The sequence below is a fragment of the Cuculus canorus genome, chromosome 3, assembly GCF_017976375.1.
Source record: "Cuculus canorus isolate bCucCan1 chromosome 3, bCucCan1.pri, whole genome shotgun sequence".
NCBI lineage: Eukaryota > Metazoa > Chordata > Aves > Cuculiformes > Cuculidae > Cuculus > Cuculus canorus.
The window spans coordinates 53,202,218-53,221,098 of NC_071403.1; the positions used below are offsets into that span (position 1 = coordinate 53,202,218).

At 41.5% G+C, this 18,881-nt stretch overlaps 1 protein-coding gene across 1 annotated transcript in view; it reads right to left on the reverse strand.

The window, feature by feature from the left end:
- The window catches only part of RAB32 (RAB32, member RAS oncogene family), a 29,336-nt gene extending 18,706 nt beyond the window's left edge, over positions 1-10,630 (reverse strand). The window contains exon 1 of the mRNA XM_009558065.2: positions 10,224-10,630. Coding sequence (XP_009556360.1) covers positions 10,224-10,452 — 229 coding nt within the window. The 5' untranslated portion in view covers positions 10,453-10,630. The remainder of the gene's footprint in view (positions 1-10,223) is intronic.
- Between the last annotated feature and the right edge of the window lie 8,251 nt (positions 10,631-18,881).

Here is an 18,881-nt window from a genome sequence, read left to right on the forward strand (position 1 = left end):
GAAAACATCTATATTTGAACACACATCCACTTGTATTAAGTGAAGCAATCAAGTTGAGCCCTGTCTCACCATGACAGGTTAGAACATGTTCTATAACTATCTCCATGTCTTCCCTCCTGTTCTTGGTTCCTTAGCTATAGGGTTAGTCTTTTTGGTTGGACCTTGTAAACAGTATGTATGAGAGACTCTGCAGTCATGCAAAACTCACTGAAGAGTATCAGTCAGCTGCACCAGTATTTTGATTGTTTAGATCACGATGCAAATGTTTCATATCTTCTTAGAAGTTAGTGTTTCATTCTGAAATGGAAGTAGTTTGCTCTAAAGTTTCATTGCATAACACAGTTTCTAACCTAATAATTTGTTAGCTACTCAAATATTCAAGCCCAGTGTGACTTGTCTTTCCATTCACTGCTTGCTATCACTACATATGCTAAACCAGGACAGAGAAAGAGCAAGAGCACTGAGGTGCAAGTGCTCAGAACACCCGATTTCCATCAGGAACAGTGACCATAACCATCATAATATAGAAGTACGCCATTCTCTTTCAAAGACAGAAAGCTTTCCTCTAACAATTGCATAGCTTGCACAGGGAATTTTGCAGCAAGACAAACTTTTCATTGCCCCTGTAGCCATAGGCTAATCTAATGATTTAAGACTGTCCAAACTGACTTCAACTACTTACTATCCTGTCTTTAAGTTTAGACACAGTACACTGCACTTATGGTTCAACGAGCTTTGTTCAGCAGCAAATGTATTATATGTAGGAGTATGACCACCCTGTTTGTACAAGAAAGTTACCTGTTTTGTTTTTGTCTTTGGTAAATAACAGATTAACATGAGCGAGTCCCTAAGCACAAGATTTGCATCCCGGAAAATTACAGTTCAACCAAGCTAGTTCATTTCTAGCTGTCAAATGCAGCACGTATGGAAAAACTCTCCTTATATTATTATTCAGAAAAAGTTTACATAGTACAATTAGTGCCAGCAACAGCATTCATTGGTATTCCCTGCCTTGCTTTAACTAGACTTAAACAAATCATCTGCCAGAGTTAAGCTATTTTCATGACTGACACCCTTTAATCCATCTCCTTTGGTGAACTGTCATGTAGCCAGAGCTTTACTGTATACTTAAAACTGATGCTGCAAGGACTACAGCATTTCACAGCACACAGGAGAACAATTCTAAAGTCAGTATGTCTCAAGTATAACATTATCATGAGACTGAAAAAATGTTAATCGCTAAAATGTTCAAAGCATCATGGTACATTGTGTGTGATTGGAATTTTGTGTCAAGTAACTGCTACTGCTCTCCCTAGCACTCTAGCTTGGGAGCATTTAAAGAACAAGTTCCCATAAGCTGTTTGCAGTAACACTCAGAGGCTGCTTTTTAATATATTATTTGAAAAGCTGCTAAAATCCATACAATAAGGAATACAGGTCTGCCTTCGCTGCTTATCTAGAAGCCACTACTACTGAAAACATGCTATGCTATTTCTAGGCGGCGTCCTGAGAAGAGGTTAAGCCTGAAACCCCATAATTTTTCAAAGCTTATTCTTGCCCCCCCTTTCACCTTTGTTCCATGGCTCTGTAACCAGAGAACTTTGAATATCTAATGTTCTAGCACTGGTAGGTGAGAAGTATCTTATGCTTTGCAATCACTGCTTGCTGTTGGTCATGCTAGCTTTAACACCTGTGAAAATTTCATAAGAGTTACTCCTATGCTTTCATAAGAAAATAAGAATAGAAATTCCTTCATTGCAAATCATTTCCTTCTGACATTCCATATCATGCTGCAGAACTCCTGAAGTGAGTATTTGGATGCAGCAGTTTATAATAGACTGCGAAGACAAAGGCAATGGCTACCACTGGAGTTCAAGTACTGTTATTTCCAACAGCAGTGAGACTGAATCCCCGAGCCTGCGCTTACTACTGAGGGGAAGAATTCGGGTTTACACGTTGTGTTGGAGCCTTTCTTGGAGACACACAGCTAGGATTCCTGCATTTCATTAGATATGTAAAGAAAATAATCAGTTTAGCACATGCTGTAATAGCATGTTCTAACTCAAATTGTACATGAGTGCACGCACTTCAGTGATACCCTGTCCTGGTGTACACAAAGAAAAGCAAACTGGTAAGAGACAAAATGAAGATATAAATAAGGTGAAGACACCAGGACTTTGAAGCTGCAACACTGATGCAAGGAATGTTGATAAAGGCCAATTTTACTTTCATGTAAACTCCATGCATTACAAGAAGTATATACTTAATATGACACCAAGATGAGTGGTGCAGTTGGCACACCAGAAGGACAGGATGTTATCCAGAAGGACCTGAACAACTTGGAGAAGTAGGCCTGTATGAACTTCATGAGGTTCAGTCAGGCCAAGTGCAAGGTCCTACACCTCGGTCAGGGCAATCCACGGTCTCAATACAGGATGGGGGATGATGTGATTAAGAACTGACCTGCTGAGAAGAACTTGGGGTGCTGACTGATGAGAAGCTCGATATGAGCTGGCAATGTGCACTCTCAGCCCAGAAGGCCAACCATATCCTGGGCTGCATCAAAAGATGCGTGGCCAGCAGGGTGAGGGAGGGGATTCTGCCACTCTGTTGCTCTCTTGTGAGACCTCATCTGGAGCTCGTTTATGGAGTCCTCAATAGAAGAAGGATATGAACAGTTCGAATGGGTCCAGAGGAGGGCTACAAAGATGATCAGAGGGCTGGAGCACCTCCCCATATGAAGACAGGCTGAGAGAGTTGGTGTTGTTCAGCTTGGAGAAGAGAAGGCTCTGGGGAGACCTTATAGAGACCTTCCAGTACCTGAAGGGGGCCTACAAGAAAGCTGGGGAGGGACTGCTTACAAAGGCTTGTAGGACCAGGGGCAATGGGTATAAACTGGAGAGGGGCAGATTTAGACTAGACATAAAGAGGAACTTCTTCACCATGAGAGCAGTGAGGCACCGGCAAAGGTTGCCCAAGGAAGTTGTGGCTGCCCCATCTGTGGAGGTGTTCAAGGCCAGGTTGGACAGGGCCTTGGGCAGCCTGTTCTAGTGGAAGGTGTCCCTGCCCATGGCAGGGGGTTGGAACTGGATGACCTTTAAGGTCCCATCCAACCCAAACCATTCTATGATTCTATGATAATGTTGTCGGCACTAGTTTCTCTGAAGGGTAATGCACCTGACTTATCAAACTGGCTTACTTGACTAGAGTCAATTACATGACATACAAGAATTTAGCCAATACTTACCTCAAAAAAGCTTATGGTCAATCTAAGCAAGTGGATTTCTTCACAGATTTCTAGTTTGCATTGTAATTTGACCCAGAAGTTATTACGCTGTGCAATATATACTGGTTTTCCTCCCATGTGCTGTATCACACAGAATAATTTGTTTATCCCACATAGCACCTACCCACCCATTTAATGAATAATCATCCATCCCTTATTATCAGAGTGCTACAGAAGCGTTTTTATTGTGATCTTGTAGACAGCATAAAGCTTCTGAGCAACTGCTACATATGATATGAATGTTATCTCTTTGAAAAAATAAGGCTAAAGCTCCATATATTCCATAGCAATTAGAACCTCAAGCACTAAATCATGTTTCCATTGTTCATAAAAATTGAGAGTACCCGCAAGATCAATACAGCAAATTTTCTTTTAAGCATGTGCTAGATCAGGTGGTCTTTTAAGATCACATCTTTAATGCCTAGAAAAGCCTGTGGAGAAATTCCAAGCTTGCTTCCAAGACACTCAAAGAACATCTGTCTCAATTCTACCTCTTAACTGCAACTTAACTGAACAATCCCATCTTGCACAATCAAAACTACTATACTAAATTGCCTTACAACACCAGCTTCAAGAGAGTAACATTTCCAGTATTTTCACTGAATCCCGTGAGCACACAAGCTTTAAGAAGCTTAAGATAACATATAATGCACTTTGAGTTGTAATATAATATAATTTAATACTCATTCACCAATATGAATTATTCAGCACCCTACTAGTAAAACAAGGAAATAGTTTCAACTGCAAGACCAATAACCATACCTTATTTGATAGGATTTCATTAAAAAAATAACTTAAATAGAAGAATTAAAAAAAAAAATGCTCACAACCAGATTCTGTATTCAGAGATGACTGAAGACACTGAAAAAAAACAAAAACAAGTTTAACGTGTTCAGCATTTATTTGGATACTTACCTGTAGAGCTCCAATTACAGCAAATCATTCTCAACTAAAAGACCATAACTAATTCAGCTGCTCTGGTAGAGTAACAAGAATGGACACCCACACATGATTTCCCACAGAGGGGTGGCTTCCAGAAGGAAGAGCACACTTTCAGTTCTGTTTCTTGCCTCTACTGCTTCTAAGATAGCATTCCAATCCACAAGTAGGCCTTCTAATTTCCTCTCCTCAAACTTTATCTGCTAGTCTTGCATGTTTCCAGCCAACAACATCCTTAAGTAATTTCTTACATGAGATTTGTTTCTAAATGTATGCAAGCAGGAAACATTCCTAAATCAGTCATTAGAGATCATTGTAACAGTGAGAAAAACATACAGCTGGGGCAGGTTATGCCTAGATTCTCTGGCCTCCACCCTACGCTCACTTGTAACTAGGCATGCAGCTAAGCAATTTCTTATTAGTTTCTTTCCAGGAGTTGCCGGTTTAATCCCTACAGTGATCTTCAAAATGTTTGTGGGTAAGGACAAGTTCTTACAAGACTGTTTTGACTACCTCTACTACCTTCAACCTCTCCATCCTTCAGAGGGACTCCTCTGAAAAGGAATTTGAGTATGTGCTTCTGACATAGCTACATTATGTATAGGAAATGGAAGAAGTTTTCTGATTACTCCTTGTAAGGGGGCAGTCTTCCAGGAATGCATTAACATCACTTAAAGGTTGCTTTAGACCTTATTTAAAAAAAAATAAAAATCAAATCAGTCCATGATGCAGGAAACAAGTTAACGACCATGAGCACAGAAGCAACTTGGCAGTCTTCTGACATGTCAGTAGCACAAATGCAGACTGAGCGAAACTGAAATATAGCGCTGCTCTAAGTTTTTTCACATGCAAGTACACTATCTCATATACCGGAACAGCCTAAATGCCTTTGGAACTCAGCCACCAAAATACACGACAGTACACAGCTATGTTCTACAGAAGGTGCATATCTACCAAGCACTCACCTTTCCAGAGGAGATATTCCATTACAGTGGGAAAGGTTAAGACCTGTTTGGCACAACATCACACCTACGTATTTAAGTGAGAAGGTTTGCATTTTGCCTTCAATTATCTTGCTTTGCAAGTGCTCATTTCAGTTTTAATCCTCCTTCTCTTCTCCCACATCCATAGTTTTCTGCACACATTTCTCATGGCTTTCTACAGATGATAGCAAGTTAATTTCCTAAAAAACTTACAAGCTTCACAGCAACTCGCATATCTAAGATGTATTTGTCATCATAGAAAAGATGGGATGTTCCAACTCTTCCTCAACTTAGTATTTGAGGAAAATACTTCATCTGATTGCTCCACCCTCTTTAGGACTGGAATATACTTCTTAGAAGTCTAACAAGTTGGAGTTCAGATCTTTTCAAAAAGACAGATAAGAATTTAATAACAAGTTTACATGCTACAAGTCTTACCATTCAACTTCTCAAAACTTGTATAGAGAAGACTGAGATACATTCATTCCTCTTCTGCTTGACCAATTTCATAGCCATGCTCCTCCAGTTAAAGCAGTGCTTCAGTTTTAAAACTGGACTTCCTTTGTAAAAGTGTATAAAGTCCTGAAAGAAAGGTGCTAATCACCCTAAAGTTAATGTAGAATATCTTAGTCAAAGCTTTAAAAACAAAATTTGTCTACCACTTGTCATCAGTCACATTCTTCAGAAGCCAAGGTCAAGTGGTCATCTGCAACTTTTACCATCCCTGCCTGCCAGAGAGTTGCATATTTGTATAGGATGATGTGATTGACAGCAACAGCCAATGCGATTATGAAGCAGCAGCCAACACTACTCAGTTGCTGGTCTTACTAGATCAGATCAAAAGTTTGATACAGAAAGGCCTTAAAGTGTTCTTTTAGTGATACCTGACTGAATTTCATCAATATACTATATTCAGCTCCCACAAAACATTGTGGTCACTGCAGTATACTTCAACAGCATGCTTGTCAAGTAGGAATCTCTAGTATATGGAAATGGACTTTAAAAGCACTTCCCTACCATTAAGGTTCCTTTGTTTTACATATCTTTAACACAATGACACCTTCCTATCTCCTATTTATTTGGCCAGCTATTTATGTCCTTTGATGAAGGGTGTTTACCTAGATTCACTTTCAGAATTTATTCAGGAAGAGATTTATCATAACCTCACATGTCAAGATAGGAAAAAACCCAAGAGTAACGCCTAAGGGCAGCTAGTGTTTAGAAGTATTGCTCCTGCATGAACATGCATGTAATCTGTTTAGCTTGCTTCAGAATACTTCATGCTGCAACCAAGACAATTCGGCAGTGACTCATCAGTCTTACTTCCAAGTTTTTTCATCTCCATTATTCCACAATCTTCAACCTATGTCTAAAAACTAAAATGTCCATGTGTTTCTGGAATCAACAAGTCTAGGCACAACTTCTTCCCCCTTCACTAGTTCAAACCTTCTGCCCTGCCAGCCCCCCTTTAGAAGGCTATTTTCCCTGGAAAAATAGCACAGGCAGTGTAACATTGTCATACTCTATTGGACAGAGCTATCTAATTACTAAAAAAAAAAAAAAAAACCAAACAAAAAACCAAAAAACAGCTGGCTCAAGAAATTGAAGTTTCTCAGAAACCTGCTGCATTGCAACATCCAACATTCATCATTTTAGCTACAACCACACCAGAAGCCAGCACGGTATCTGCATTATAATCTGTAGCTGATGACTGAACTACATGGTTAGCTCTTACAATCGATCTAGATACAGAACCTTAGATTGCAGCACCCAGCTCTTTGAGGAAGCCTTACTATGCTTAATGGTTAGACTTTAATTCAGAAGCATTTTTAAAGGCATCAATTCAGAATACCAGCACCTCAAGAGCTTCAACAAGGCCTTAGAGCAACCTTCCAGGACCTTAAGGGGGCCTACAAGAAAGCTGGGGAGGGACTGCTTACAAAGGCTTGTAGTGATAGGACTAGTGGCAATGGCTATAAATTGGAGGGGCAGATTTAGACTAGACATAAGTAGGAATTTCTTGATGAGAGTGGTGAGGTACCGGAACAGGTTTCCCAGGGAAGCTATGGATGCCCCATCCTTGGAGGTGTTCAAGGCCTGGTTGGATGGGGCTTTGAGCAGCCTGGTCTAGTGGGAGGTGTCCCTGCCCATGGCAGGGGGTTGGAACTAGATGATCCGTAAGATCCCTTCCAACCCAAACCATTCTATGATTCTATATTGCTTCCAGGGAAGTCACATGTAATGTTATTTACCATAAGATTTAGATCTCTTCAAGAGATCTAAAGCTGTTTGCGCACACCAGCAGTCAAAGTTATCTGCATGAGCCAGAAGACAGCGGGACCGATGAATTAGAAGGGAATGACTATCACATGCTCAGACACTTTATTACACACTTTATTAAACTGCCTTAGGGAATACACGTCATGACTGTATAGAAGCCATCTCCAACCTGGTTCTCTAACCTAATAGTTTATATAGAAACTTGTTAACATCCTCAGGTATTTAGAGATATTCATGAGTATAGACACAGGCATCTGTAGAACACATTGCCAGGTTGAGGAGTTTAGCAGTTTTAAGACCATTAAATAATCCTTATGGATACTAAAATCACTTTTATTTTTAATGATTAACACTTAATTGAGGCGTCGAGTTCTATAGGAGTTTGAACTGTTACTCTTACACTGGCTAAGCATAGCCCAAACAAAAATCACTAATACCAAGATTACTTCTGCTCTTGGTCTTGTTTTTTGATTGGGGAAGGACCTCCAGGTCATTGGAAACAGAGTAGCCTAAACTACCAGATTAGAGGTAAGACTTTGGAGTACATATTGCAAAATAGTTTTATTTTCCTTTTACATTTTTGCTAGGGAAAAGCTTGACAGGAATTTCATAAAAAACTATACACTACACCACAAAACAGGAAAAATATTTGGTGACAGGAAAAATGTTATTCTTCAATCTATCGGCAATATTAGCACAAGCCTCCAAAGATTTTGCAGCATTCCTTAACTCAGTTTTCACCTAGCAATGTCGAAGATACACTAGGAGCAGTAACCAAAAGTGAAAAATACTGTCATCTATATCTTGACATTAAAGCATGGGTGCATTGACAGGACTTTCCATAATGTAAATAGGTTTGTCCAAACTTTGTTACAAGTTACAGGTAAGTTTCTGCCTAGCCTGTTGAAACAGATTACTTTTAGCAAAGCACATAACCTACTCCAGTCTCAGACACAGAGGGATGAGGCAGAGTTTAAATACAGGCATGGCAGCCTGCCAAACCCCAGGAGCCTGATAGTCTCCCCACTTCAATCTTTAGAGCCCCAGGATTTGGTACAATGCATCCAGAGCTTTGTAGCAGCTTGAATTGATACTGCCAATTGATTTAAATAAAGTTAAAACTGACCTGTAAAAGGAAAACATCAGAAAAGAAAGTTTGCTAACATTTTACTTCCTCTCCAAAACAGCAGCCAGAAAGTATTTCACTTTTCCCTGATGGCCAGCAGCCGAAAGATCTATGGCATGTTTCAGCACATGGCAGTAAGCAGTAGGTTTTTTTAGTGTAAGGAATCATATTTGAAGTATTTCTAAGATAACCTTTAGAGCAGAAATATCAGAAGCTAATGTACAGCTGGTCTGTCACAGGGTTACAGCCACATGTTACACTTCCTCTTTTCTGAGCTTCCACTTGATAAAGCCTAGAGTTCGTGGAAACAGAAACTACCAGCTGTTATCTAAGCATCTTCCAGTCGTGCGAGTTTAAACACAAACATTTGAAACGAAGTCCACTTTTTCATATCCATGGAGATGGTCTGAGTGGTAGAGAGGGATGAAGCCAGGTGCAGGTTAACTCCTGGGCTACACACAAAACTAGAAATGCAATATTACCTCAACATGAGTAAGGAGTTGAAGGCAGACTTCTTACAAAGCCACAGCAAAAGTTTGTTCGGTGGCATTTAACACAGCAGTGCAGGCAAAGTTAACCACAACAGGTATACAGTTGGAGTCTTTAAGACAGAGACATTAAAGAACAGTCTTGAATTACATATGGAAAGGAAAGATGTTTAGTTTGAACAAGTGAACAGGGCTTTCCTGCTTCCACCTGTTCAAAGTATCTTATTGATAGACAAACCCATTATTTGATTGTAAAACTATCAATAACATAAGCCCCACACTGGTTTTCTTTTGCAGGGACTTTGTTACTTTCTTTCTGGTTACTTTGCAGGGACACGTTACTTATTCCTTCAAGGATGATTTTAGCATTTGAGTTACCTTTAACCTGTGCTTGCTAAACACGAGCTACTTAGAAAAGATATTTATTTCCTCTAGAATCGTTATGGAGGCACAACCATGAATTGATTTAAGCAGCAGTCATAACCAAGGCCCAAAATTCCTAAGCAAGCAGGTCAGAAGGAACGGTACAAGCTCTGGGAGCCCCGGAACCAGCAAGCAGGGCAGAGCAGCTTTTTGAGGAGTGCTGGAGAACCCTGTGCCAGCCAAGAGCCCCCCAACATCAGCCAGCAGGAGTCCACACAGCGTATAAAGACTCAAAGACTTCGCTACCACATCATAGAATGGTTTGGGTTAGATGGGACCTTAAAGCTCATCCAGTTCCAACCCCCGTGCCATGGGCAGAGACACCTCCCAGTAGATCAGGCTGCCCAAGGACCTACCGACCTGGCCTTGAACACCTCCAGGGATGGGGCAGCCACAGCTTCCCTGGGCAACCTGTGCCAGTGCCTCACCACTCTCATGGTGAAGAGGTTCTTCCTAATGTGTCGTCTAAACCTGCCCCTCTCCACTTTATACCTGTTCGAGACTGCCATCTACTTACGCCTCAAAGACAGGCAAGAGGGGCTGCAGGGAATGGAGGGAAAGAGGAAAAACAAGTAGACAGACCTCACAACCTAAACACCCTTTCCTCCGGAGGTGCCGGGACCCCAGACAGCCAGGCTCCCAGCCCTTTGCCCCCTCTGGGCTCACCCAGCAGAAACACGCCCGCCCCCGGTCCTCACCTGCTATATCCCAGAGCTGCAGCCGCACCAGGGTCTTGCTGTCCCAGTTGATGACTTTGAGTGCGAAATCCACGCCGATGGTCGCCCGGTAGTGCTGGGAGAAGAGCTGGTGCACGTAGCGCTTGATGATGCTGGTTTTACCCACGCCCAGCTCCCCGATCACCAGCACTTTGAAGAGATGCTCCCGGCTCTCGGGCACGCCGGAGCCCGCTCCTTCCCCGCCGGCCATCCTTGACCCTCAGCGCTGCGGGGAAGCCGGGGACACCGCTTTCCTGCCTGCAAACTTTCCCAGCCAGCAACTTTCTTCCAACTTTCCGACGTGGGGAAAGACGGAGCGCGATAGGAGGGGGGAAGAGAGAGGGAGGGAGGGAAAGCCCGCAACCACCTGACTGCAGTCACAGGACGCGGAAACTCCGCAGCGTTATAAAAGCCCGGGGGAGGGCAGCGGGGAGGGGCAGGGGGAGGGACGTGGCGGGTCCTGCGGCTCCAGGATGCTGGCCGGGATGGGTTGGCGCTGGGGCAGCTGGGGGCGCTGAGGGGGTGTCCCTCCTCTCTGCTCTTCCCGGGTGCTCCCCTGGGAGAGGGGGTGTAGCCGGTCTGGGTGTCCGAAGGGTCTCACGCGAAGCTTCAGCTGCTCTGCCTTTTTTTACTAGCCGCGGCAGCAAAGTTTTCACTTGGTAAAGTCTCGGGAGTGCCCTCGAAAACATTGGAGTTTTCTCCCTTCTGTTGTTCAAAGCGTGTTATGGCAAAGAGGTTGGTGGGACAAAGAGGGATTTATCAGGGTGTCTGCTAACAGGAGTATTCCAGTAACCCACATTCGCAGGCACAATCGCCTCTCTGTTACCCCCTGGAGCCATCCTGGGGCCCGGAGAGCACAGGGTGTTTGTCCCCTGGCCATCTCCCCGCGCTTGCAGACCCTGCGGTACGGGCCCGGGGAAAGGTGCTGAGCTCACCCTTCGCAAACAGCGCGAGGGTGGAGGCAAAAGCAGTGACGTAGCATAGGGCGTTGTGTCTAAGAGGCTCAGGTAAATGAGGAAGAAGAAATCACTTCCTCATCTGCAGGGTTGCCATCAAATGCCTATTACTAAATTTGGTTCCCTTCTGGACCTAAATTAGTCTTTTAAAATATTCTGCCCGTGTACTCGGCACTGGTGAGGCTGCACCTCGAATCCTGTGTTCAGTTCTGGGCCCCTCGCTCCAAGAAGGTTGTCGAAGCTCTGGAGTTTGTCCAGAGAAGAGCAACGAAGCTGGTGGAGGGGCTGGAGAATGGGTCTTACAGGGCTGAGGGAAGTGGGGTTGTTTAGCCTGGAGAAGAGGAGGCTGAGGGGGGACCTTATTGCTCTCTACAACTACCTGAAAGGAGGTTGTGGAGAGGAGGGAGCTGGGCTTTTCTCCCAAGTGACAGAGGACAGGACAAGGGGGAATGGCCTCAAGCTGTGCCAGGAGGGGTTCAGGCTGGACATCAGAAAAAAAATTTTCACAGAAAGGGTCATTGGGCACTGGCAGAATCTGCCCAGGGAGGTGGTGGAGTCACCTTCCCTGGAGGTATTTAAAAGATGAGTAGACAAGGTGCTCAGAGACATGGTTTAGTGGCAGATAGGAGTGGTTGGACTTGATGATCCAAGAGGTCTTTTCCCACCTGGTGATTCTATGATTCTGTGATAAATGAGTGTCATCAGACAATGAACAGACACGTTGTTAGAACCCAACCTAAACTAACTTTCCTGTCCCTAGGACCATGTAGGCAGAGAGTAAATGTTGGGGAAAAGAAATCCATCTTTGCATGCGTGTTCTCCAAATGAAACATCCCAAATCCAGGCATCAGTCCTTGCCATGACAGGGTGGAGTTGTGTGGCTAACTGGTAAGGATTAGTGCTGAAAAGTTTAGCTCTCATGTAAATTCCTTATCAGAGCTATTTCATACCAAAAAACATTGAGGACTGCTCTGGAAAGAGAATGTTGTATGACATTGTCCGCACAAGTTAGGAGTCCAAATAAAGATCTAATTAGGAGTGAAGGGGTGCCTTAAATGGAAAATTAAGTAGCGATTAAAATATCTGGTAACTGATTTGGCAAACAGCCATCACTTACTTTTGACTTTACAATAGTTTATTGCATTTATTAATTCCTTTGTTATGGTTTAAATTAGTGGCTTCAGCAAAACAATTCTCAGTTGGCTTGGTGCATGCTTACTTCCATGTCACAGAAAGGCAATACATACCATGTAGATGAGAGTGGGTGCAGAGAATAGCTGTTTGGCAAAATGAGGCAAAAATGCTAGACTTCTTGGAGAAACACTGTATTTAGAGATTTTGAATTAGATTTATTGATTTAAACTGTCATGCTATATTCACTTCAAGACAATTTTTCTACTCTTTATTTACTTTCCATCAGAAGTAATATCATCAGAATGTGAACTAAAGGAAAACTTACTCAAAAATTATATATATATTTTTTTTTTTTGGATGGAGGGTGGCACAGGTTAACTGAGCTTCTCTGGCAAGAGGTGAGATAGACAAGAAACACTGTTATTAGTTGTGAGACTGAAGATGAATGTGAGACACCTTATTTCAGGTACACTATGTGTTCTGGTAAACCTCTCTAGCTGTATCTAGAGTGACGTCTATCTGTGTGCACAGCTGCAGTCCATCCAGGTAGAGGATCTGGCTGGCGTGCACTGGAGGCCTCCCCCCATGTAGATACTTAAGTTTCTCTCCTTCTTGTGATAAACAAGGTGGAATGGAAAGTGAATTGTCACATGTTCATGTAAGGAGCCTAGTTCCTCAGGCTTAGACAGTTGAAGTCTTTGTGTCTTCATTCTGTATTATTAAGATGGTGATTATAGTACTTCGTTACCTTACAGGAGAGTTATGTTAATTGATTACTAGGCACATTCTGCCATTATATGGCGAAGCGGGGGGCGGTAGTGTTTGCTTACTTTAGTTGCAAGCTGCTCATAACTTTAGATAAATTGTTTTCTTTGCATAGATCAGGTGGAAATTTTAGGCATTTGCTACCATTTGTTTGGCCTGCCTACTATCCTTTGTCTTATGTGCCATAGAGATTTGTTACTCCCATTACTTTCTTCATTTCTGCTCCTCATGTTGTAGGAGACCATAGATCTGTTAATAAACTGAGTATAAGTACCTCAATATACTTCAAATTCGCTATCAAGAGTACAAAAGAAGCCTGTAGGTTGATTTATTTCTCACATACTGATTTTGAACAATTAGAACCAACACAAAACCCAAAGAAGTCTATTTGTGTCATGGTCAGTTCACAGAAGAGTCACTAACAGAAACAAGGGCAAAATGTAACTGATAATATTCCACAATTAATAGTTTCGTCTGATATAATTACATTACAGCACTCCAAACATATAGCAGTGGATCTTGCCTGAACTAATGATTTGCCTTAATGTAATTATTACTCATTTTGTTCAAGCTGGCTGATATCTGCGTGGAACAGCTTGGCAAAATTCAGTCATTTGCAGTCCTGTTATTACTGTTAGTTTCTCAGTGGTGCAGTGTAATCAGCCATGTACGAGGTTATAGAATAAAATATAATCACCAACTGAATAGTGCAGGGGAAATAATCTTGAGCTACTGTGAGCTAAATTTTTATGTCACTTGGTCTTTTGCATGTAATTCTACTTTATAACTTACTCTTCTTTACCAGCTGAGTGTAAGCAAAAATCCTTGAGTAAAAAAGAATTGCTGGCATCGTGGTACAGTAATTGGGATTATATTATTATATCTTACCTTCAGTTGCCAATACTGGGAGACCGGGAAAAGGTTATTATTGTGCCATTTTAACTAGCTTATCTATTTGGTTGCCTTTAAATAAGATGCCTGCTTCGTATTTCAAATAGCAATTGTAAAAGCTATTTGTTTTTCTCTTTCCCTGCACTGGAGATATCAGGAATGAGGAAAAGAAAATGTCAATCTTACAAAACAGGCTTTTTGTATACTCTCAACCTGAAGACTGAAGATTAGTCTGAATGAAAACTAGCTGGTTTTTTTTTTCACAATTGCTGTTTGCTGGTATTAGCCTGCCCATCCACTGGAGTCCTTTGCTAAATTATCACTTTATGCACATGTCAGAAAATTGGCTTCCAGCAGCAGCTGGGTTGAGGTACTGGCTGCTCACTGGAAATGCTTCAGAACTTTTCACAGCCTAATGATCATTACACAATGAATATCAAAGGACTGGTGAAATAGCTTTGCTTGTAACTTCCTTTTTCTTCCTGATCCCTAATGTCTTTTCATACCTCTCTTCCTTCAAGACTGCTTCCTCTAATCTTTCCATGCTAGTCCCTCCTCCACTTCCTCTAGAACACCATTTGCCTTAACTCCCTTCTATTTTCATCATACCAACCACAACTCTTTAATATCTTCCCATTTTCATTTGTTTGTTTATTTTCTATTCTTGGTTCCTTTTCCCTTCAGTGTTCTTCGCCTGACCTCAGTTTAGGCCTTTTGGGCTTTTTAATTTTTTTTTTTTCATGATTTCTCCCTTTCATACTCACCTTCCTGTTCTTCTGAGGTTTTTCTCTGAAGTGAATGAGGGATTCCTCATGTTTCTTCTTGTCAGCCTGCAGTGAGGAAGGGACAGCAGCTGGTTTAGCCAGTTAGTCAGGCCAGGAAAGCTGCAGGAGGCACATTATTGCCTGAAGCAGAGGGGTGCATTTCATTTACCCTCCCTCACATTAGAAGTGAAATTCATAGCTTATGGGGTGGTATGAGCAGCTGGGAAAGTGGAAGAAATATGGCATATGGAAGATTTTTCTGTATCTGCATGAGGAATCACAGCTGCTTGGACATTATGACTGAGCGGATTTGCTTGCCGTGTTGTCTGTGTGTGCTGCTTTGATCGAGTGGAGGATGCATAGGACACTTCCACTGCTCCACGTGGCGTTTCCCAACAGTCAAGGGGAAAAGAAAAGTCTGTGCTGTAAAAGATTTGTGTTATAACAGATAGTACTGCCTGGAGCACCACAGGTGACCGAATGCTTTCTTTTAACAGTGGCTTTCTAGGGAAACGTCCCAAAGTACTGCGTTTAGTGACAGCAACATGCAAACAATAGAGATCCAGGTAAGCACGCAAGGCTGGGGAGTCTGTTGGAAAAATATTGTATAGTCAAGTGAACACTGGACAACAACACATATACTGAAGAGGGCTGAATTAACATTACATGATACATATATGAGTTTACAGTCTACAAATGCATGGATAGTTTTTATCCACTACAAATATTATTCTTTGGTTGTATGAGAGCACCCATGAACAGAAAACTAAGATTATATGCTAGTATTAGCATATCTGGAGCTTCACTTCCCACGAGGCAATAAGTATCATGTGGACTTGAACTTGTAATACACTCACAAGCTACATATAGGACAATTCTACTGATGCTTGAAAAATGTGGTTGCAGAAACACAGCTACTGTGTCTGTGTCACTTGTAAAGTATGTCTTGGGTGCCTGGAGGCAAAATTATTATTTGACAATCCTAGATATAGGTTGGAAAATCTAGAAAAATACTTGTAGAGCACATTGCAGATCTGAAGACTGTGGGCCAGGAAGAAGGACTGCAATTGACCAGGATTCAGGGAAGCAAGGTGGAATAGTTTGTCAAATACTGAGGGAAGTATTATTGTAAAATTTTTCTTCTCTTACTAGCTCTTCAGTCCAATCTGTATGGGGACTTTATTTCCCCAAATTCTCCCAACACCTTTTCCAACATTCATTAGTCATCCCATGATGGTTCTCAATACTCCCAAGCTACGTGCTAGAAAGGGAACAGAAGTTCTTCCATGCAGGACCCTTACTTTCCATCCACAGTGCCTACACCTGATCTCTTCCACATAGTCAGGATCATATTGATCACTTATCAGCAAAGAAGACTAGGAAATGGCCTGCATGATGGTGATTAACTAATAATACCTAGAACCAAGTATCAAGTCTGTGAGCAGCTAAACGTGGGGTGAGATGAAAGGATTTACTCTAGCAGAAGCTGGTAGTATCTCCAGCTGGGCAAGGGAGGACTGCAGTAGGCACCAATCAGATGTAAGCTTCTCATGTGTTTTAAACCAGTTCTGAAACTATAGTACTGGAAAGTTCTAGGAACTCCCAATTTTGTTTGTGTTGATGAAACAACATAATGTTTTGTGTCATTTTTATCTAAAATCCTTATCATTCTTACCTTAGCTTGGCTGTCAAGTATAGTTTTGCTGCACCACACTGAACACATCTGCAGCAACAGAAGTATCAACAGAAGTATGACTAAAGTCATACATGACTTGGAAACATAGATATCAAATTACATAGATACGTAGAGTGACAAGAATTAAAACTGGACACTACTGTCAATAAATCCAGGTTGATCCACGTATTTAATTTTAATTTTTAAAATGTATTTTATTTGTCACAACCCTTTAAAGCAGCAGTATTTGTTGTATCTCACTCATACAGAAAAGTAGAAAAATTGAAGCCAAGCGTTCTAAGACCTCCTTTAAACTATGTTATACTAAGTTCTCATTCTTCTTACACATATAAGTGCAGAATTACGGACGTTGTGAGTCATCCAATCCACTCCACTTTATATAGGTTACTCACATCCATGAGCTTTGTCATATGCAGCCTACTACTTAGATTTTGTGGTGGAACACAGAATGAAAATGTTCAATATTACACCAGACCTAAAAATAAAGCTAATATGCATCTAAACATAAATATACATCATATTTATTCACTTATCACAGGTTCAGCTGAAAATGTAAATGCTTTCCACTGTATTCTTTGCCGCACAGTTTTGCAGCTGTGGCAGAAGAGAGGAAGATGCCCTTTCCTTTCTTTCATACCTTTTGGAAAGGCAAGCATCTTCAAGAAAGTTTTTGAATGAAATCAACCATACATATTATATTTTGTGTTAGCCTTAGTGCTGTTGTGTCCCTTAAACAGACCATAAACATGTGTAATGGAGCAGGTAATATTACTACTAAAGTAAATAATCGATTCAATCTCATTTATGTGGAGATTATAGTGATGTATAGGTTGTCACTGTGTGTCTTTCTTACGGCTGATTTCAACTACCAGTTACTAAAATTAATGTTCAAACTGCAGTGTCAAAGGGGCCACTGACAAATTTTGACAGTTTATTGTGGAGAAGTAAAGTTTGATTTGTGCTGCCCCTGTGTTTTCAAGATTTGGCTGCCAAGTACAGGAATTCAACCCTTCCAGGCAAAAGGAAGGCTTTTTCCTTGACTTGGGACAGTCACATTTTTACTCTAATTTATTACTGATTGGACAGGTCTTGCTGAAAAAGTTCTAGAGTATTTCAGCCTGAGGCAGACACGTGGCTTGGGTAAAATTTGCTTAAGTTTCTTGCAGGCTGAAGAACAATAATAGAGATTTCCAGCCTTCATCACAGGGAAAGTTTGTAGCTCGTGCTACAAAAGTGTATTGTCTTATCCCCACTGGTCGTCAGTTCTATAGATATTTGTATAATAGTTTTATCAACGTGACATCACTCTCAACTACAAAAAAAAAGGCAGAAAAAAAAACGTCCTATATGATTCCCTAGTGACGTATTCTCTCAATCTAGATGTTCTATCTGGTATTCTTTCTTCTTTAAAGACCTTCAGACTCGATGTATCTGTGTAAGCGAAATGTATTTTGCTAATCATGTTAGCATTCTTTTTCACTCAGCATTCTTTAAGAGAAAATGTGGAAATAACATATTTGGAATACGAATATAGTGTGTGACTAGTATGACTGTGTGAGAATGAAGCTGGAATTAATTCCCCAATCACTGTATTTGCAGATAAAACAGTCTCCAGGTTCATTATTCACTGAGAAAAACACCTTCCTTCCTTCCTTCCTTCCTTCCTTCCTTCCTCCCTTCCTTCCTTCCTTCCTTCCTTCCTTCCTTCCTTCCTTCCTTCCTTCCTTCCTTCCTTCCTCCCTTCCTTCCTTCCTTTCTTTCTCTCTCTCTTTCTCTTTCTCTTTCTCTTTCTCTTTCTCTTTCTCTTTCTCTTTCTCTTTCTCTTTCTCTTTCTCCTACTCCTTCCTTCCTTCCTTCCATGTGTGTATGTGTGCAGGATTAGAGTGTCTTTGAAGCCATTTTCTTTCATGAGTGAGTACGGCATCACGATGCTCCAGTTCTTGACCTGCCCCCGGTTGTATGTGCCTTGTTTGCAGATCCTTCCTGAGGAGCAGCACCACTCTCCAAGAAGAGCTGACAGCCTGTGAAAGGAGGAATGGGCGCTGAGTGCCTCTGCCAGCTGGCTGATCAGCTGAGGGATAAAGACAATAGCTTATCTATCCTTGCTCTCGTTGGTTCACAAGACATTCTTGTCATTCAGACTGGTGTGACGTTTGGGCTATTGCCACTTTTCATCACTGTACGCCTGATCTATATAAATTTTGCTCCTTTTCACTATAGATATTTATAAGTTTTCATAATTTAACTTTTATTTGTAGGGATCATCTGCCTATTTTCTGCATTGTTAGCAACAGGCAGTTAAATGTAAGCTACTGTCAGCTCAGTCTGACTGAAGTGCAACATTATTCCCTCAATCTCTATTTATTCTGTGGTGATCTCATTGTAAATTGTAAATTGTCTGAACATTAAAGGAAATAAAAAGCTCACGCTAGGC